Here is a 21,739-nt window from a genome sequence, read left to right as displayed (position 1 = left end):
ATGTGTTTTATTGACCATAGACCACTGCTTTGCACAAAAGGTCATGTTAAAGATGTGTTCAGATGACACTCTCATGGATTTGATCTTTCATCATGTTTGTGTTTCATCATGTTTTCACAAGCTTGTGAAGTCTATGCCAGACTGAGTGCACACTGTCAATAAAGCAAAAATGGAACAAACCACACAATACTACGAAACTGAAACTGGTGTAAATATTTCAGATTCTGCTTAATAGTATCATCTGTAATGAAAATTGTTGTATTAAATAAGAAAAGGATGCAAAATAGAATCATTTCCACTAGTTGTGTTAGACCTTTAGCGTCAGCCCTCACTATATATCCAGATCATGTTCTGCCCTTGCTGCTGTTATATAAATTGATTTTTCCTCTGACACAACATGCACTGGTTGACTGCTATTATCCTAAAATCACACCAGATCAGTTAATTTACCTCTGCTTGGGCTTCCTTTGTTTGGTCTGTCTATAGGACAGACATCATTATTCAATGGCATTTAGGGACAGCACAGCCTGTCAAGTGTCCACTTTGCTCTAAAGTCCAATTAACCTCATGAATCGCTGAGGCAAAAAGTAATCTTGGCGAGTCAAGATCCCTTTGTTCCCTCCAGACAACTTGTGTGACCGAGTGTCTTTTTTTAATTAATACTTAATTTCATCAATCAAGGTAACATCATTATTGATGGAGCTTGACAGCTGTAACCACTGGAGTATAGGAACTGTCCTAATTAACTGGGTGAGCCATTTTACCACATCCATTAAGTGTTTTGACGGAGCACAAATTGAGACTCTTGACTCATATAAATATTAGGGTCTCTGGCTGGACAGCAAAGTTTCATTAAAACCCATGTGTAAGACTTTACACATGGTTTCTGTACAGATAGAAGTGTTGTTTTTCTGCACCCATTAAAAATATAAATTCTCGCCTACCATGAGGAAGGCCCAGGTTTGATTCCCAGCCAGTGCACAAAACCCCAGCCACTGGATGCAGTGCCGGTCCCAAGCCTGGATAAAAATTGGAGGGTTGCGTCAGGAAGGGCATCCGATGTAAAACCTGTGCCAAGTTCTTGTGCAGACCACTGTGCTGACCCCTCATACACATAGGGAGCAGCTGAAAGATCAACAACATGGTGATATTATCTATACTCAAGTCAAGTCACTCAAATCATTAGTTGTAATCAGTCTACTTGTAAGAGCTTCAGGTAGTGTTTATATCAGAATGAAGAAAAAGTGTGATTTCTGTGACTTTGATTGCGGCATGGATGTTGGTACCAGATGGTCTGGTTTGAGTATCTCAGAAACTGCCGATCTCCCGGGATTTTCACACACAATAGTCTTGGGATTTTATACAGGATGGTCCAAAAAACATCAAGTGACAGTTGGGTCAAAGTGCCTTGTTGATAAGAGAGGGTTAGAGGAAAACACCAGAAGCAGAAAAGCATCTCAGCATACACAAAACCACAAACCTGGAGGTGGATGAGCTACAACAGCAGACGGTCATATAAGTGTCTGCTACATATCAGCCAAGAACAAGAATCTGAGGCTATCATGGTCACAGGCACATCAAAATTGGACAGTGAAACATTAGGGGAGCAAATCATTTCATCATTTGGTCTTTTCCCAATCTGGTTTCAGTGAGTCTGTGTCCATGATAGAGAGAGAGAGAGAGAGAGAGAGAGAGAGAGAGAGAGAGAAAGAGAGAGAGATTCAAATTTCCAAGCCTCCAGCATCTTCTGTCCTTATGCAAGGGTCAAAACATTCAAAAAAGTTTTCCGTCTTCAAATTCACTCTTGCTATCACTCATCTGAATGTCTTAAAGGTGCACATGCAAATGTCCAGGATCATTTCAGAAAGAATAAAAGAACAAGAAATGTTTATGGTACTAATATCACATTTTCATCCACATTGGTTCTTTAAGAAAAATTCTAGATGAATATCTTTATAGATAGATTTGTGTTTTTTGCATTAAATCTAACTGGTTTATGTGATGGCCTGGTCACCAGACACTCACCTGTACACACCAATTCAATACCTAATATGAGCATGATACATTTTTTTTGTTCCTTTTCTTGATGTTCCTTTCATTAATGGGAGCACATTAGGCATATCCAACTGGACAGAGACCCTAGTCTAGACCAGCAGGTGATATTTTATACAGTTAAATCTGGAAATGTCTAGGAATCCCAGTGGAAAAGCTGAACTGATCTTCTCAACCTGTTGCTTCCCTGACCCCAATTGGGAAAAGTGGAAGAAAATGAATGAATGTGATAATATTGTGAGGCACAGTAATTTATTTTACTGTAATAATGATTTCCTTATTGCACAGAGACTGTAATAATAATATCAACTAATAATGAAAAACTGCATAAAACTGAATAAATTCCTCAAACCTTTAAAAATAGCTAAATAAAATGCAATGAAATAAACAATTATTTTCTTACTAAATGCTTAATGCATGTGAAATCTGAAAAATATGTAGCCGGTAAGGCAGAAAAACATGCATTTAAAGCAGCTATTACAGAGTAGTACGGTAAGGTATAAAGGGTACTTACGGGTATCTAAGCCTAATGCATGGCATTACTGCTTTTTCATGTTCATACAAATTTGTCTTGTATACTTACTAACTTAATAACCAAGCTCATCTGATGTTCTGACAAATTTTCTGATTGAGCGATGTTTCTATTACTGCTAAAGCAAATCATATAGCAGCTAAGATGCTTTTATACAGTATATATCTGTAACAAAGGTCTCCAAAAAAAGCATACAAAAAAGCTTGAAAACAAAAAAGAAACAATATATAAATAAATGGGAAAAAATGCATAAGGGATAGATTGCCACAGACCTACTGAAAATGATTTCTATGATCACATGACCACATGATCACTGGCATTAAGTCACATACAATAATAACAATGATGCATTTCACCTTGTTGGAAAAGGTTTTAATTGGACTATAACCTGACTAAAAATGTGGTCCTGCCAGAAGAAATGATTAAAAAGCCAGCCAACGATAAAAAGAGATAAACGCTTCCATCTTCTATTTCATTTGATATATATCAGTTATCCAGCGCATGTGACATATCTACATAATTTTGTTTTCTTTGAAGGTTGCCGTAATTCTGTCCTAACCAACATGACTCCTCTCCCGATTAACACAGTGTCTAGAAGCCGTCCTTTAACCACTGGTTCTTTATAAATGATAATGCATGAGAGAACATTTGTAATACAGCTGGGAGCTGTGGCATCAGAGCTAATGACACCGAACACAATGTGGCTCAATTCACCAGCCTTGTTTTCCATTCTTCTACACTTAATTGAACTGAGAGCGCATAGTGGAGGTCTTATTCAGGTGCGCCTGTAGTTTAGACTACAGATTGCGTGTTTTACAATGGATTTATCTGCAGCCAATGACTTCAAGGTTGACTTTAGTCTCCCCCATACGCACTGTTTTGCAACCGTCATAAAAGTCATTTATGGCCTGTGGCTAGTTTGAGTAAATTGCTTTCTCAGAGTTACGTTCAGACTACAGAATTTATACATTCCTTTTTGGATTTAGGAGGATTGTGGAGTGCTGGGTGTGTGTATGAGTGTGTGTTTGTGAAAGACAGAGAGAGAAAGAGAGAGAGTGTGTGTGTGTTTGAGTGTGATATTTGTTTTTTTAAAGCTGAATTTATGTAGCTATGTTTATGTGACCTACCTGTCAAAAAGCCTAATGCAAGCACTTGTGTGGCCCTCCGTCTTGGTGTGGGCTGTGATGTGTGTGTCGGGTCAGCCTTGCAAGCCCAATGAGTTTGAGTGCCTGACAGGAGAGTGTGTGTCAAAGAAGTACGTCTGTGACTATAGCCCAGATTGTTCGGATGGTAGCGATGAGAGAAACTGTAAGTATTAAAGTTTACTACTATCATTTAGCTTTGGGTATAGTTTTTTTTTTTAATTCATATTTATTGACTCTATTCTTTATGTCATCATGTGCTGTGTTATATAAGACATGGTATTACATTTGCTAACCTCTAACCTATTATATTCCCTATTAAACTACTGTTATCAGTATTACACCATGCTTGGTCCTATTTTAATTCTGCCTTTAATTGACTCATGCACTGAAGTCAATTCATTTTACATTTATTCATTATTTATCATTTACATTTTACATAGCATTTTCATTTAGCAAATGCTATACCATGTAAGATTTTTAATTGAGTGCTAAAGTAAAGATATTAGAGGTGTAAGAGCTAGCATTTTTTGTTTTTTAGAGGGGGTGGGAACAATTCCTTAGTAGTCTCAAAAATATTCCATAAGATTAGCTCCACAGTTAATTTTAAATAATTATAATATATTATCACTTAATCTCAATTTGTCTCAACTTCAAGCTCTCTCCTCTGAACTATTAATTCTGTTTATTGTAGTACATTGGGGATTATGAGATACATATACAGTAACTGTACACTATTCACAACATTAGCAGCTTCCTGTTTTAGCTCACTGACAGTTCAATATGCTTTTAAATGAGGTGTAATGTGTAAACATCTCGGTTTATGGCACAGAAAAAACAGCAGATCTCATAAAACAGCATATCATCTGGGAAGCTCAGAGACGACACACAGCAGTGTATTATCGCATTTGTAGCCTCAGTTGAGTCTTTTGGAAATGAAAACATGGCTGGAAGGATGTTTATGCAACCTCATAAGTGTCTTTGAAACAGTTCTGATTAAGGGTTAGCTGTCAGTTTTGGACAAATTCCCAATAAATGAAGACAAGATATTGCCTGAGCCATCTTGCTATTAAACATTAACATCCATTCAAAGAGATACATTTTCATTAAGAGTAAATCTTTCTTGTTTTCACCCTGTGCCTTAAAGTTTTCTTTATAGATCATGATAACAATATCCGTGTCCCAAACAATAGCATCTAAAATATTTCTTTAGTTAGACTAAATTTTATTCATGAGAAAAACAATGTGGGTTTTTTTTTTTCTATTTTTACAGTTTTCTATTGTGCAGAGTCACACATTCACGTGATACAATATTTGTAATAAATACTGCTCTCATAGTCATATTTTCCCTTTCTTCTTTCACGTACATGTCAGTATTCTTCTACATTGTGATGACTCTGCTAGCTTCAAGTAGGCTTTTCTTTATTAGCATTACTTATTAGCTAACACTAACTGTGTTGATTTCTTTTCCATTATATGTATGAACTTGCACTTGGTCATACATTCCCATTGGGTTTTCCAGGTTAATCCACATTCAGTGAAATTTTCTCTCTGTAAACTCTGTAAGCTGGCCCTTTGTTTTCATCGTTTTGGTTCTGATTGTCCACTTTTTCTCACTATACATTAAATAGCTGGCCTAAAAAGCTATGCTGCAAGCAATCATGATCATGATCATCCTGGAAGAATGGTATCCTCAATAGTGCTATACAGCCCACAACACCTGCTCTTGCTTGGTTTGGAATTAAACTCTGCATCCACGTTAATAGGATTTAAAAGAGGGATGATAATGAAATTGTGACTGAGATAGTGCTTTTAGCTTTGAAATCTTAGTAAACTTTATTCAGCAACTCTCTATAAAGCATCCAGTCTAGCTTAATGAAGAAAGTTAAGCATTCTCTTAATAATATAATATTCAGGGAAAAACTTTACAACAAATAGCTTCAGAGTTTTTCAGAATCACGAGTTGCAGTTTTTATTTATTATAAATCTACTTTAGGTCCTTATTACCTTGATATTGCTTCACATTTCATCATCATGAACTTACTAAAAAAGGCTAACCACTCTGACTTCTCAGTGTGTAGCAGAAATGATTAAGATTCAGCCAGGTCACTATGTGCAGCACCAGCTCATATTAATGATGCTGAGATTGATAATAACTGATGAAGCATTAATTCCACAAAGCGTGCTAGAATTACCAAGTTTTCAGAAGTGAGTCATGGCTTGAACCTACACACCACATACAGAGGCTTTCTGTGAATAGCATGCATCCTAAATCCTGAACCTGGTGTGTTGCTTAATTCTCAAAATTTCACCACATAGCTCCAAGTCACTCATTCTTATCTACGTTAAAGCAGTATGTGGCTGTCATCTTAGAGCATCACATCATCACAGCATGGATGGCATAATAAAGGTTCTCATAAAACATATGATTTTCTCACAAGGCTTCTCCATTCATTCTGTTTCCTCGTGGATATGGTATAGGCTCTTCTTATGAAGGCAGCATGAAGTCCCATAAGTCCCCTCTTTGTGATTTTATGTAAGATGCTGAACTGAATTTTAGTGTCTCAACTAACTAAGAAAAAACAAACTCTGCATGCTCTGGTGTTCATCTAAATCAACACTGGGCTAAGAACCATGAAAAAGGCTTGCAAACTAATAAAGAAACAATATATTTATTGATTAAAGGCACAAATAAAAATGCATAAGGAACGTATTATAAAAGTGGTTTCTATGATCACATGACCACATGATCACTGTCACCAAGTCATTGTAGAAAGTATAAGGATGTGTTTCACCTTAAAACCGTAAGAAAATAAAAATATACCAAAAATGATTACCTGCCATAACAAATTATTCAAAAGCCAACCTACAATAAAAAGATATAAAACACTTCTGTGAGCCAATTTGTAAATTGATCTGCTTGACCTTGCAGCAGTCCATGAATGTGAGCCTGCAAAGTGTTTTATTTTTGGACCTGGTTTTATTTTTGGGCACATTGAGGGAAACAGCTCACTTATGTATGCAGAGACTGACTCACTGAATCATGAACATCATTAGCATGGCTTATAAACAGACAGGATGCTCACCTCCTCCCATTGTATGCCACTCAAGGACGAGTGACTCCTCTATAGTGAAGTTATTTAAAGACATGTCACTTCAGTTACTCTCAAGCTTGGCGTCAACATGCAAGTTCTACAAAGTTAACCTTATATGTTCGAGTGCTTGATTGTGGCAGTCAGTGGTTAAGGTTCTGGGTTGTTGATCAGAAGGCTGGTGTTTCAAGCCCCTGCAATGCCAAGCTGCAACTGTTGGGCAATTGAGCAAGGCCCTTTACGCTCTCTGCTCTAGGGTCACTGCCCCTGTGCTCCGATCCCAATTTCTTCAGCTGGGATATGTGAAGAAAACTATTCCACTGTGCTGTAATGTTTGTGTGGCGATAATAGCTTCTTCAAATACCTTTCTGATAAGTCCTTAGGTGTGTGTCTCTAAACGATGTGATTTTCTCTGCCCCTATTGGTCAGGAGGACTGAACCAGGATGCTACAGTAGTTACAGTACATATGCTTTGTGTAATATAAACAAAACTTTTGAAAGTGTGTGCTAAGTTACGAAGGGTTGTTACTTTGAATCATAGCCAGAGGACAGTGGAGCATAAATGCATTATATTTTTTATTAGGCCATCTCCAAAAATTATTGTCCTAGTCTATGGAGCCAAGGCACAGGAACAGATCCAAAATAACTGCTTAAAGCATTCTGTATTCACAATCAAACAGTCATGTATGCAAATTAATCTAAAGTTATTGTTTCTGTGAATTAATTCTATTAAGCAGAAGTCATTGTAAAAGGCAGTTTCTAATTGTTCAGCCAAACATTGAGTGATCCCAAATTCACATCGTAATAATACCATAGTCATCCATGGCTGAAATCTGAGAGCTCTGTGCTCATTGTGAGCATGAATCAGAGCGACACTGGCTAATGGTCAGTAAAAAAGTGGCAGCTATTGAATTGAGAGAAAATGGGTTATAAATGGAAAATAAGTTCACTGATTGTGTATATTGATGTGGGGTTTTATGGTTTCAAAATGATTCTGGTTTCCAATTGTACAGGTTCCCATTCAGAGAGATGTGATTTTGAAGACGGCCTTTGTGATCTACAAACACCAGACCAGAACAAATTGTGGATTCGAGGTGCCTGCCTGACTGATCCTGGACCTCTGGTAGACCACACTGGCCACCCTGCAGGTATGCACCCTTTATATAACCACTTAGCAAGAGTTTACAAACGTTAATTGTACTCTGTGCCATCAGATAGAAAGCATGTGATCGAATTTGTTACAATACGTTAAATATTTGTACATGATAGAGATATTTGAGTTCCCATTAATTAACGTTCTCTTTTTTCCACTCAGGACACTACTTGTTCCTGCGCTCCAAAATCAAAGAGACGGTCTTTGCAGAAATTTCCAGTCCATCTTTTCTGCCCTCAGAGTCCTGCACGGTATTGTCTACTGAATGGTTCAATACTCCAATATATACTAGAACATTATTTTTAAATTTTTATACATTGTTTTTCATATTCCTACTCATATGAGCTTCATATGAGCTTCATATGAGCTTTAAAAGTCTGGTAAAGTAATCTTTTGTAGAAGAATTGATGTCTTATTCATACAGCAATGTACAAATACTCCTAATAGGATTTCTATTACATTTAGACACTGCAAATGTTGAGGAGGGCGGCACAGTGGTGTAGCATTGCTGTTTCATTGCAATAAGGCACTACGCCTCATCCTGGGCTAGAAGAAAGAAGAAGCCTTTCTTTGTCACATACATTGTATATTACTGCACAGTGAAGTCATTTCCTTTTGCATATCCCAGCTTGTTAGGGAGTATAGGGTCAGCCATGATACAGCACCTCTGAAGCAGAGAGGGTCCGGTGCCTTGCTCTAGGGCCCAACAGTTCCAGCTTAGCAGTGCTGGGTCTTGAATCCCCAACCAGAGCCTTAACCAGTCAGTCACCACTACCCCAAAATACATATATTACTGTCTGTGTGGGGTTCATGTGATCTTCGCTAGGGTTCTCTGGTTTCCTCCCACATTCCAAAAAAATGCATCTGGCTGAATTGGTTGAATAAGAGATAGCTGTGAATGAATGTGAATCTGTGCATTTGGTGTGGGGCTTTTTGCTCTGTGATGGACTTGCACCATGACCAGGATAAAGAACTTACTGAAAAGAATTGCCTGAATGAAAAATATTGACAAATATTCTAAATATTTGCCTGAAAAATGATATAATAGTTTTTTCTGATCCACATTCAATCCGAAAGTTATAGCTCATGAGACAACATAATAACGTTTGATGTCTGGTATGATGAATGACCTTTATATCTGTTTTTCTGAAAATTACCATATGCTTATTTGACTGTGCTCTTTCTTTAACACCCTGCAGGTCACTTTCTACTATCACATGGGCCAGGTGACTGGTGGCTTACGGGTTCTGGTTAAAGCACAACCTTCAGGAGAGCGGAGACAAATCTGGATTCAGACCAGACTGACCTCAATGCCACCTACAAAGCCCTGGTTAAGAACATCAGTTACATTCCAAGAGAGCCAGGAGTTTCAGGTATGTGTATATTTACAAAGCCTCTTAGAATAAATTTACTGAGCAACATGTCCTAGTATTGTGTAGTTAGCTGTATAGTTAAAGCAGGATCACTGAGTCCATGGATCACTTAGTTTTGTAGAACGTCCGACGTTGCCTAATTTTCTTTTTAAATTGTTGCCTTTAATGAGTGTCCTTAAACAAAACTGACCGTGATATGGATGCTAAATTTCCTGGTATTGCTTGGAGGTGTGGAGGTTTCAGTGTGAACAAGTTAGAAAAGCAAAACCAAAGAAGCAAACTAATAAATTAATATATGAATAAATGAACAAATCAACAAGCAAACTAATAATTAGCAAACAAGCAAACAAAAAAATGAATAAACAAAGAATTAAAAGTAATCATTTCTACAGTAGGAACTTTGAAACCTCTGCCTTTGTTTACTGATATGACCTGAATCACAGTTCTGTCTTTGTCATTAATGTAATCACAGCCATAAAATGCACTGCTGGAAAATCCACATTGGACTTTGACCAGTGAGACCTGCTTTATAGACTGGTCTTACAGAAGCATGTTAAAATGGTTAGCAGACACAATTTAATTCACAAGATTGATGACTGTTTCAAACTTAGTACAAAAAAACTGACCATTTGATATATTTGGAAATATTAGACTTATTCAGTCATGCATAATTGTGATTTGAAGTATAATAATAAGCAATAGTTACTTGTTAATACATGGCTACAGATGTTGAGTTTGGAGTGGACTTATATATATCAAGTAACTCTGCAGGTAATAATTCATGGAACAGTGTCCAGCAGCAACGACCCTAAAGAAGTTATTGCCTTTGATGACTTTTCCTTCAGCTCGGGCTGTGTATCGACTAGAGGTAACAAACATAACATAATAATAACCTGATACCTCTCACCTTAATTCATCATCAAACTTAAAAATAGAGGGTACGAGTAAAGTACAGTGCCTGTGAAGGAGATATGATCCATTCCTGGACAAAGCTGGCAGCTCATATGTGGATATAATGTATACTGTAGAGTAAATCTAAAATTTATAAGAAAAAAGATGATAAAATACTGCTTGGAGGTATTAAGGAAAAGAGAAAGGGAGTGAGTGCCATTTTTCATCAGGGAAAAGCCAAATTTATCTGTTGCTGATTGTGCAAATTAAAAAGAGCTGAAATAAAGATGAATGGCATTTTTAATCTGTCTCCGTTATGGCAAGTTGTAATTTTTGGTCTGGTTTTATAGTTTACTTTGCCCTCTGTGCTGCCACAGTGAAATATGTCCTCATGAGCATGGGCTCAGTTTTATTTGACCATAAATAACTGCACTACACCTTTCAGGCCTAATTCTATTTAATGTGGAAAAAAGAAGCAAAAGGACAGTTGCAGGATTCTGAGGAACAGGGTGTAATTCAACACTGTGTTTTAACTCTTGCTTTTAAACTGACTGACATGATTAACTAATTAATTTGCTTAGCGAGTTTGTTTCCGGTTGAGGATTCGATTTCCACTTCTGCCCTTTATGTGCAGTTTGCATGGCCTTCCTCCATGGTCTCTGCTTTCCTCCCCCAATACAAAGACATGAACTGTACACTGATTGGCAACTTTAAATTGTCCGTAGTGTATGTGTGTGTGTGTGTGTGTGTGTCATGGGATAGACTCCAGGTTCTCTGCAACCCTGTGTAGAATAAGCAGTAGTGAAAACAAATGGATGGATGGATGGATGGATGGATGGATGATGGATGGATGGACCTTTTTCTACCTTTTAGACATTTACTAAATTTTTGTACTTATACTTCCTGTACTTGTATTACTCTTTGCTTTTTCTTGTTATGACCATATATATGATAATGAAGTTCATTAGCTCATTAAGGATCTAAATCTGTTTTTGTATTTCTGTAAGGATGCTTTATGATGATGTCTGTTTTTAAAAAAAATGTATAAGGGTTATTGGATTTTTACAATTCACTTCAAAAAATTTTAACATGTGAAGTGCATTGGGGGTATAACACATCACAATACTGACTTTAGATCATCATATTGCTCAGCCTTAAAACAAAGTATGCCTAATATGTTACGTTCTGCCTACCAAATAACAGAGGGAAGGTATGTATCCTCTGCAAGCCGCTCTCAGTTTGACTGTAGGGCAGGTGTATATGTGGACGCAAAGCAAGTGTGTGACTTTACTCTGGACTGTCCTCACGGAGAAGATGAAGCCACTTGTCGTGAGTATTGTTAGCTTTATGCACATTACACAATCAGAGAACATTAGGACCAGATTTGAATTGGTTCATTTACATGTAGGTTTCTGTAGAAATATTTCTCGTGTCTGATTTCAGTTCATTTTATTGACATGCATCAGATAGAATTTCACAGAGATGGATGCAGTGGAAAGTGAATTTTTTTTTTTATGTGAAGTGGACACAAATCACCGTAGACCCTTTACACCCTTTAGACCCTTTTTTGAGTGACGTCTTTTATTTTTCTTGATGACCATAAATGATTAAATTGTTGCTGTAAGAATAAAAAAAAAAAAAAAAAATCAAAGTGATCACGCATGTGCCTCCTCCAATTCCTGATGATTAATATGGTACAGTATGAAAGGAAATACAAAAACTTCACAAAAGTTATACTAATGATACAATAATATCAGATAAGCATGGCTGATATGACAAAAAATATCATAATCCTGATTCCTGAAGATGTTGCACAATATTTATCACTAGATACTGTATAGGTATCTGTTAATATGTAATATTTTTGTTTCAGATAAAATTTTTACTGAAAGTATATTTGAATTTATTCTATACAAATATGGCCATATACTGTAGATATTATATTATCACATTGACGAACTCTTATACCCTATGCAATGTTGAGAATCAAATTATAACTTCTTACCAAACCTGTAGCCTTCTGAACTCAAACATAGAAAAAAATACCAACATAATTACTGTCTTATAAATATAGATAAATATATAGAATAAACAAATATAGAAAATCCTTCTACAGAAAAACAACTGGAAGCACATGGTATAATAATGTCATTCCACCCTTTACAGAAAATATAGATTATAGAGATAAATGTAGCCTTTTGGATCAGCACTAATAACCTTACAATATCTAAAGCATTAGTGTTTTGCAATATTTTACACGTGTGTGTTTTCTACAGCTGCGCAGTGTGATTTCGAGGCAGATGCATGCGGCTGGCACGAATCTGCACCTGGTGATGGTTTTGACTGGGTCAGAAGCTCACCTCAAGTCAACCAACAAAACAAAGCACCTCCGAGAGACCACTCTACCAATGCAAGCACTGGTAAGCACATACATACACCTTTCATAGCAATCTTCAAGTGCGAATATGTGTATTTCATGTATGCTTAATATATCCTGTGCTAGGGTTTAGAAGGTTTAGTTTAGAGTTTTCATTTTTGGTAAACATAAATACATATAAAAGGTCTCAAAATGCCTGAATGCTCATTCTATCCTATAATTAGAGTTAACTCACATTGCTTCCAAACAGACTCTTTGTCATATAAATGAAATCTTCATTAAAGCTGAATATTAGTTAACAAAATTAGTTAAGTAGATGTTAATACTTTCAGTTGATGACTGATAATGAGTTTTTCTTCTGTCTGTCAGTCAGTCAGTCAGTCAGTCAGTCTCCCCTGTGATGCTGTTATCTTTTCTAATAAATCATGCTGTATTGTACACTATTTCTTTCCCTCTTTTCACATCTATCCATCAACTATTTAGGCTTGCTATTGTTCAGACAGTGTACATTGTGAATTCCTTTCTTTCAGGCCACTTTCTTCTAGTCCTGAAGAACAGCAACAGTTTTTCTCAGCATGCTTTACTCCACAGTCCCACGTTCCAGCATGCTGGCCCAGACTGTAAAATGACCTTCTGGTAACATGGAGATCTTTTTTTGTCAGATTTTTTTGTCTGCCATGTGTATATAGATAAATTTGATGTTTGATATTTTGTTTGAAGGCATTACACCGCTGGTATATCGGTTGGTGCAGCCAACATGTACCTGAAAATCGATGGCATGGACAACCTTACGGTTCTGTGGCGCACACTTTACCATCAGGGAAACTTCTGGCAGCCAGTGACTGTGCAGCTTGGCCGCCAAACCAGGCCTTTCCAGATCTTGGTGTCCAAACTGAGCCTGGGTGTGTATGACGGAATTTCCGCACTGGATGACATCACTTTTCACAACTGCTCGCTACCAGTGCCCATGGACAAGTGCCCTAACCCGGATTATTTCCACTGTGGGCAGAGCCGAGCATGTGTGGACCGCCTCAAGCTCTGTGACCTTGTTGACGACTGCGGAGATGGAACTGATGAGGAAAACTGCTGTATGTTTTGCTTTTAATATTAGCAAGAGAATTTAATTCAGAGTATTTTCTATACAAATTGTTAAGGCATTGCTGCCACTGTTGGGCCCTTGAGCAAGGCCCCTTAGACCTCTCATCTCCAGGGTGCTGTATCATTGCTGACCCTGTGCTCTGACACTAACTTCCAAAGCTGGGATATGCAAAGAAAAGAATTTCACTGTGGTGTAATGTATATAAGGGAAATAAATGCTTCGTCTTCTCTCAGTCGCTTCAGTCATTTGTCTCTTATCTCTCCTTGCTTTTCCAGCCTCTGAGTTAATGTGCAGTTTTGAGGATGGCTTATGCAGCTGGACTCAGGATGACGACGATATTTTTGATTGGACCTGGATCCAGGGACCTACTCCCACTCCCAACACTGGTCCCTATAAGGATCACACATGGTCCAGTGTGAGAGGACACTACCTCTACATCGAATCCTCTGCTCCTCAGCAATTCAAAGACACTGCTGTGCTCATTAGCAGAACTTTCAATCCCACTCTCAGCAAAGGAGAAGTCCCTCGGACAACTTGTGTTTTCAGGTTCCACTATCACATGCTGGGCCAGTACGTCTTCCGCTTAGCTGTCTACATCCGCAACTATAACAGTGGGCGTGGCCAAATGCTGTGGGTTCGTCATGGTGACCAGGGCAACCTCTGGCACAGAAAGACCCTGTACATCAACAGTGCACGGCCCTTCCAGGTAAAATCTCAGCTAGTGCCCACATTTTTATTATAAATATTGACTTAATACTTTATCTTGATAAAATCTCCTACAATCATGCAAACACTGAGTGGTGAATAAATGCATAGTGAATGAGTACACCATGCTGAAAGGCTGAAATATTCAAAATAACATCATTCTTAATGTCATCGACATTATGTTATTGCTTAAATTCCCCTGTCAATGACTTCTAACTGCTTTTAGTGACTTACCCTTGATTGAAAACTGTCATAGCTCTCACATACCCAGACTCAGGCACAGAAAATCTCACATACACACTCACACACTGGCACACACAGCCCTGTCCTTTCCCTGATAACTATAATTAGACGTTCTTTAAAGCAACATAACCTTGGCAACGTGTGTTATCAGCAATATTGTGGTCTCTGCCCCAAAGCTGTAAAACTTTTAGATATAGATCATTAAACACACAAACACACACACACACACACACACTGCAAATGCATTAACACTTTAAAAGCCATTTGAAGCATCTGAACATCACTCATTTACAGAAACTTCATTTTTATAACAAGATAAATTTCATTTCACTCTTCAAGATTTTAACCTCACGCATTTACAGAGTTAAAAGTGTCTCTGAAGCTGATTTTAATCCATTTGAATCTCTTCCTGCATTGTTCCTTGTTCTTTAATTATACATTTTTAGACGTTATGTTACAGTGTTTTGTTTGAAAGATGTGGCTAAGAGAGATAGATATATTGTGTGTGCACTTGAAGAGTCATCTGATCTGAGATTGTTTGGTCAGATTGGCTGCATTATGCAGATATGCAGATGTGTAGGCAATTCCCATCTAGGTTTAATCTTGCTACTTAAGATACAATTTACAGCCATGTGTAAATAGGATTTTCTTTTTTTTCTATGTGAAATTTGTCTCAGATTCTTGTAGAGGGCACAGTGGGGGATGACTTCACAGGAGATATAGCAATAGATGACCTCTCGTTTCTGGGCTGTGAGCCATATGAGGGTAAATGTGACAATGAGGCAACAACTTATAGTTTTATTATAAACACACTATGTGTCTGTGTGTGTGTGTGTGTGTGGTTACATATTTGGATATTTTATCCTTTATATGTGTGTTTAGGTGTATTCCCTTCATTAGAAGCCAGCACTATGGCTCCTGCTGTCACTTATCCCACGTTGCTGCCTCATAGCTGTCCACTGGGCCAGTTTGTGTGCGGGGCTTATGGAGAATGTGTCAGCCAGAATCAAGTGTGTGATTTCAGACAGGATTGTTCAGATGGCTCTGATGAAAAGGGTTGCGGTATGTCTGTGTTGATCTTCATATCCATCTATCAATCACTCCATCCAAATCCCTTTTCCCACATACACTTGTTCTCTCTTGCTCTCAAAACTTCACAGTGATGGAACGGTGTTATTTTGAGGGTGGAAATCTATGTGGATGGAATCTGGACAGCCCCAAACCTACAGTCCCACTACATGCTTTTCAATGGCTAATAGGACAGGGAGAAACTATATACCACGGGGAAGAAAATCACAGGCCGGTTAATGACCATACACTGTAAGTACCTGCATGTGTGCATTGTATATGTATGATGTTGTGTATACAGTCCAGTCCAAAAGTATTGGAACACAGACATGAACATAGAACACAGTATGTTTGATGAGTAGAAAAATTCAGTGGGTTCAAGTTTGTACAGACATAGATATCAGGAAATAAAAACTAATATCTTATATTTATATTTTGATAAACTCAAATGTCTCCAGGGTATATATATTGAAGTTATTTTATATGTTTTAATTAGAAAACTTTAAAGTGCTCAAGTTTAAAATGTTTTTGTATTTATGTATCATCCAATTTTTTAGCCTTTAATTTGAACACTTTTGCAATTGTGTGTATGCATATATATATTTGTGTGTTGGACTCAGGGGCACTGCAGAAGGATGGTACATCTATGCAGATAGCTCTAATGGTGGATATGGCCATGTGTCTGATCTTATAACCCCACCCATCACTGCTACAGGGCCCCAGTGCACCATGGAATTCTGGTACTACATGAGTGGCTTCACTGTGGGAACACTACAGGTGGATGTTTCAAATGTCATCTCTTAAATTCAGTAAATAAACAAATATAATTTACATACAGTATTACAGCACTATTACTCTTCCTCACATTTTATGCTCTGTGGCACAATTTTATTCTCATGATTTCTCATAACTTTCCTGAGGATTGAGATGAAGGTTTAATGTTATTTTAAAGTCTGGACAGCACTTTTTAATTACATTTAATAAATAATGACCTGACTTCTATCTGGTTTTCATTTGTGTGTTTGTAGGTTTTTATTAAGTCTGGTAATGTCACACATGAGGTGTGGTCTGAAACTGGAAACCAAGGCAGGCGCTGGATGCTTGGCAAGATTTTCATCGGAATCCGCCACAATTTTCAGGTCTGTATAAACACTTCTAAAAATGTATATTAAGAGAACAACTTCTGCATAATTTCTGAAATCCAGATCTATATATTTTCAAAATTTGGAAATATATCTATTAATTAAGGCAGGAGCTACATGAGCATAGTGTCAGACATGTTGGAATAGTCACACAGTACTCTGACTAGAATGCAAGATTTCCCAGACTGTAACTCTTCTACCAAGTCCAAAAAATGATTTCTACCTGTGTTAGAGTGCCTATGTTCTGCATTGTATTTATTTGTCACGCTCCACAGTAGTGAGTAATGATGACTATGAAAGCAGGCAATTCAGAGCTTTTTTTAATAAGTATGTATAGTAGAGTTTTTTTAATCTAGCATACTAGGTTTAAATGTTATCTTTTTATTGTGTCAGTATTATATACAGTGTTTTTCCTATCTAAAAAGTTTTAGTTCTCCTGTCCATTTTATCTCTGTACCGCTGTTATTGCAGAGAAGTGTGAATTATTTGCCAAGCAGGGACACACATATTTCCTAGTACTTTCCTTTGCTCACCAACAGCTAAACCAGATACTCTACACACAGAAACCCAACAGTATCCTGACTAATTGTATAACAGACTGGTGTTAATAATAATTCATTTGTTTATGCTGACTGAAAATGCCCAATTAGTCGATTTCCATTTTGCCAGTGAAATGGAACACCGGTGTACTTCTAGAAAAGGTTAAAGACATCACTATGGTTTTCAAAATGGGGCCTAATTTCCTGAGCTTCCTTCCTTGATAAAACTGGCCAAGTGACTACAGATAGACCAAAGTGTACTCTTTTCATGCATCCATTATTTGATTCAGAGCATATCTTTGTTTACTACATTAGTAAATAGAAAGAAAGATGGTTCTTCTAGATGTAAATGATGTAGTAAGGCAGTGTGCCTGACCTTAAGCCACTTATGGAGGTATTGATGGGTAATTAAGAGGAAAGGCAGCCAGTCTCACAGGCCAGTGACCAAAAAGCAAAGAAGACCCAGTAGTGTAAGGAGAGTGATGAGAATTATCTTGAAGGTGTCTGGAAAATGTCTAATATCTGGTTGTGACCATACAGCAATCTATCAAGTAAGTCTTTAAAAATCATGATAAACTCTAGCATTCTTCCGACTTTCTTATGTTTTTTTCATACACCTTACATAAATGGGGAATGGAACAAAGTATCACTGTGTTTACCAAAGAGCTCTTGGTAGCATCTCCAGATAATAATCAATTATAATCAGAAAGGCAGCTGTAACTGATTTTTATGATTTAGTACCCATGTCTTCTAGAGCTATAGCTAGCAGTATTATTATTTAAATTTCTATTTCTAGGTAGTTGTAATTTAGTATTTCCAAACATGCTGCTTTAAAATGAAGACAACTGTGTGGTTGAAACAGTTCCATTATAGTGAATTAATGAGAAGTCCTCTAGGTCTACAGCAATCAGAATTCGTAATTTTGAAGGCATTTTCAACTTCTAGTTCTAATAATTATAATTTGGTGTTTCCAATCCACAGGCTGTTTTGAAATGGGTTCAATTGCATGGTTGTAACAGTTCCATTACATCGAATGACTGAGAAGTGAATTAATGCATGAAAATAAGCAGGGTATTGCCATCACCAATAAAAAATGCAACCATGGTGTATAACCAGGTGTGCCTGGGCAATTTAAAGCTTAAATATGCCAATAATATAATAATGTTTATAGCCAAATTAAACTATGACCACTCAACCAAGTCCCCCTAACCTACCAACCCTACACCCCACCCTAGTCTACCCTACCCAAAACTACCCTACCCTACCCTACCCTATCCACCCTACCCTACCCACCCTAGCCTACCCTACACAAAACTACCCTACCCATCCACTCAACTATACCCTATCCACCCTACCGTACCCACCCTAACCTACCCTACCCAAAACTACCCTACCCTACCCTACCCACCCTAGTCTACCCTACCCTAAACTATCTTACCCTATCCACCATGCCCTACCCAAAACTACCCTACCCTCCCCTATCCACCCTACCCTACACTATCCACCCTACCCTACTGACCGTACCCTACCGACCCTACCCAACCCAAAACTACTCTACACTATCCACCCTACTTTACACTATCCACACTACCCTACCCAACCTAGCCTACCCTACCCACCCTAGCCGACCATACCCTATCCACCATACCCTACCGACCCTACCCTACCCTGGAAGTTCTTAATCCCCAAGAGCATTACACATTAGTATAATGAACAAAATATTTTTACTTGCTAAACCACAAAGCAATGAACTAGAAATGTACATTATAAGTGTATAAAACAAAAAGGCATACAGACAGTTGGGCTTGATGAATGCTTCTGTGCAAGCTTGAGTAAGAGTTTGATCAAATTTGGTGTCAAATGATTAGAGTAGATCTTTAATCGAATAGATCTGTTCAGAAATATCACAGCTTTCTTTTCTCAACTGGTGCTTCACTTTACATCATTAACCTTTATCAACACTCCATCCACCCCAAAACACACAAACACCTGCAGGCACATAAACACTCTAATGTCCAGTACTTAGCTTTGAAGTGCTCTTCAGAGGCTCCCTGCAATGCTGAAGTGTCTTCTTCTCTGCATACTACGTATGTCAGGTCTAAATGATTTTCAGCTCCTTTTTTTTACTGTTTGATTTTTCCATAATCTTTGTTTTATAATCTCTTTCAACGATGTAAATATTACTTGACTAGAATATAAAATTATTTGGTAGTTTTTGATGTACAATGAATTAATTTATTTTGTTTATACAAGAGATATCTTAACATTAATAAATAATAAGATTTTTACTTTTTAATGTTGTTTAACTCTATGTGGTGCTTTCAGGTCATCCTCCGGAGTAAGCGAGGTGTTAGCTACATGGGTGATGTGGTGGTTGATGATGTAGAGTTTATTGACTGTGCACCTCCAATTTTCTCGGGTTTCCCCTGCACCAAGTCTGAGTTTGCATGTGCTAATGGACTCTGTATTCCTGATGGTAACCTATGTGACTTTATTGACCACTGTGGGGATGGCTCAGATGAGAACCACTACATCTGCAGTAAGATATTACAATTATATATATATATATATATATATATGTTTGAAAGCAGAAAACATCATCAAATGTTAATTTTATTGGTGCTGCAATTTTAAGCAGGAAAAAAATCTTTAAAAATAAATGAGTAACTCTTCGGTGCCAGAAGATTTATTTCTCATCCTATATATGTTTTGTATCTATGTCATTTGTGTCTCATTTTGAATGTCTATACATTGACTACAATATATGTAGTTTTTTGCTTGGCCCAATTTTATCCCTCAGAATATAGTCTATGGTACCTAATCAAATAGAAACAATTATTATTGTATTATTTATATAATTATTTATTTTTAATATTGGTAATGGAGTTTTGGACCCAGTTACACCTTGCACCTTACACCTTACAAAAAGTATATTTTTCTGCATCTGCATGTTTACTTGCGTGTTTCACGTCTCTCTTTCCAGAGGGCTTTCACGGCCACTGTAACTTTGAATTTGACCTTTGTGCCTGGCGCCAACTGGAGAGTGACAATTCTGATTGGCTGATCAAAGCAGGAAGGACGCCTACAATGGAAACAGGCCCAGCAACTGACCATACCCTGCGCAACTCATCAGGCCACTATCTGTACAAGGAGAACTCTTTCTCCAAATCCTCTGGAGACATGGCTCGAATCTCCAGTCCAATGTTCAGCCAGAGCAGCAGGGAATGCAAGGTCAGATATCATGGGTAATTTCCCTCAAAGCAACTGAAGTACCACCTAATAGTAGCACAGTAGATTACTTACAAAAGGGACAATCTTTTGGAATAAAGCAAGAGGCTATGGAATGGAGTAATAAATGGATGGATGGGTGGATTATTGAGTGATTAAGAGATTGTATGAAGTAACTGGGTGAAACTGTGCAAAGCTGGAAACAGAGAGGTTTTAATCTTTAAAAGCAGAAACTGTGATACTGTAAAACCTCTGTAAGGTATTAAAGCTGGTTGCCTTTTACCTTTATCAGCTCTCAATCATCATACACACACACACACACACACATGAGAGAGAGAGAGAGAGAGAGAGAGAGAGAGAATATGTTTGTATGTGAACAACGAAAGAAAGGCTTTATCATGTTCTATGCTTTTTCAAGCTTGTTTGTGTCTGTGTGAATGCACATGAATCATTTCTATCAAATCATTTCAGAGGAATTCTCTTTCATTTTAAGAGGCAGCCATACAGGAATCAATCAACTATTCATTCTTTGTATGTCTGTGGAAGAAACAAAGGGACAAAGAGAAAGGGAGATGTAGATGATTGGCCACCTGGAAGAGATCTGTCGTTCAGCCTCAGATGCACCTACAATACTAATCAATTGCACTCCGCAATCCTGACAGGGAGCCAATTAGAAACTGACCAACAAAGAAAGACACACAGAGAGAGAGAGAGAGAGAGAGAGAGAGAGAGAGAGAAGGATACCCATATGTGCTTGTTGAATGTGCATCCTATTCCAGATTCATTCCCCCTTTACTGTTACAATCAGCTCCACTCTTCTGGGAAGACTTTCCACTAGATGCTGGAGCATGGCTGTGGGGATTTGTGTTCATTCAGCTACAAGACCATTAGAGAGATCAGACACTGATTGATGTTAGGTAAGGAGGTCTGGGGTTTAGTCAGTGTTCCAGTTCCTCCCAAAGGTGTTCAGTAGGGTTGAGTGCATGACTCTTGAGGTTTTCCACACCAAACTTGGCAAAAGGTCTTCATGGACCTCAATTTGTGCAAAGGGGCTTTGTTGAGCTGGAAGAGATTAAAGGGAAATTACAGTGTTACAGCGTGCA

General features: G+C 37.7%; 1 protein-coding gene across 1 annotated transcript in view; it reads left to right on the top strand.

Annotated features, from left to right (window-relative positions):
- The first annotated feature begins 3,726 nt into the window (after nt 1-3,726).
- Nucleotides 3,727-21,739, top strand: part of malrd1 (MAM and LDL receptor class A domain containing 1) — a 55,634-nt gene continuing 37,621 nt past the window's right edge. Inside the window, exons 1-17 of the mRNA XM_058393976.1 lie at nt 3,727-3,892; nt 7,832-7,966; nt 8,134-8,222; nt 9,171-9,344; nt 10,116-10,212; nt 11,439-11,564; nt 12,512-12,655; nt 13,143-13,248; nt 13,333-13,700; nt 13,987-14,417; nt 15,337-15,424; nt 15,542-15,721; nt 15,820-15,979; nt 16,348-16,504; nt 16,756-16,866; nt 19,734-19,947; nt 20,392-20,639. Of these exons, the coding sequence (XP_058249959.1) occupies nt 3,727-3,892; nt 7,832-7,966; nt 8,134-8,222; nt 9,171-9,344; nt 10,116-10,212; nt 11,439-11,564; nt 12,512-12,655; nt 13,143-13,248; nt 13,333-13,700; nt 13,987-14,417; nt 15,337-15,424; nt 15,542-15,721; nt 15,820-15,979; nt 16,348-16,504; nt 16,756-16,866; nt 19,734-19,947; nt 20,392-20,639 (2,994 nt within the window). The remainder of the gene's footprint in view (nt 3,893-7,831; nt 7,967-8,133; nt 8,223-9,170; nt 9,345-10,115; nt 10,213-11,438; nt 11,565-12,511; nt 12,656-13,142; nt 13,249-13,332; nt 13,701-13,986; nt 14,418-15,336; nt 15,425-15,541; nt 15,722-15,819; nt 15,980-16,347; nt 16,505-16,755; nt 16,867-19,733; nt 19,948-20,391; nt 20,640-21,739) is intronic.

Source organism: Hemibagrus wyckioides, linkage group LG07 (assembly GCF_019097595.1).
Source record: "Hemibagrus wyckioides isolate EC202008001 linkage group LG07, SWU_Hwy_1.0, whole genome shotgun sequence".
Lineage (NCBI taxonomy): Eukaryota > Metazoa > Chordata > Actinopteri > Siluriformes > Bagridae > Hemibagrus > Hemibagrus wyckioides.
Note: the sequence above shows the minus strand (reverse complement) of the source record. Positions and strands in the feature narration are given on the sequence as shown.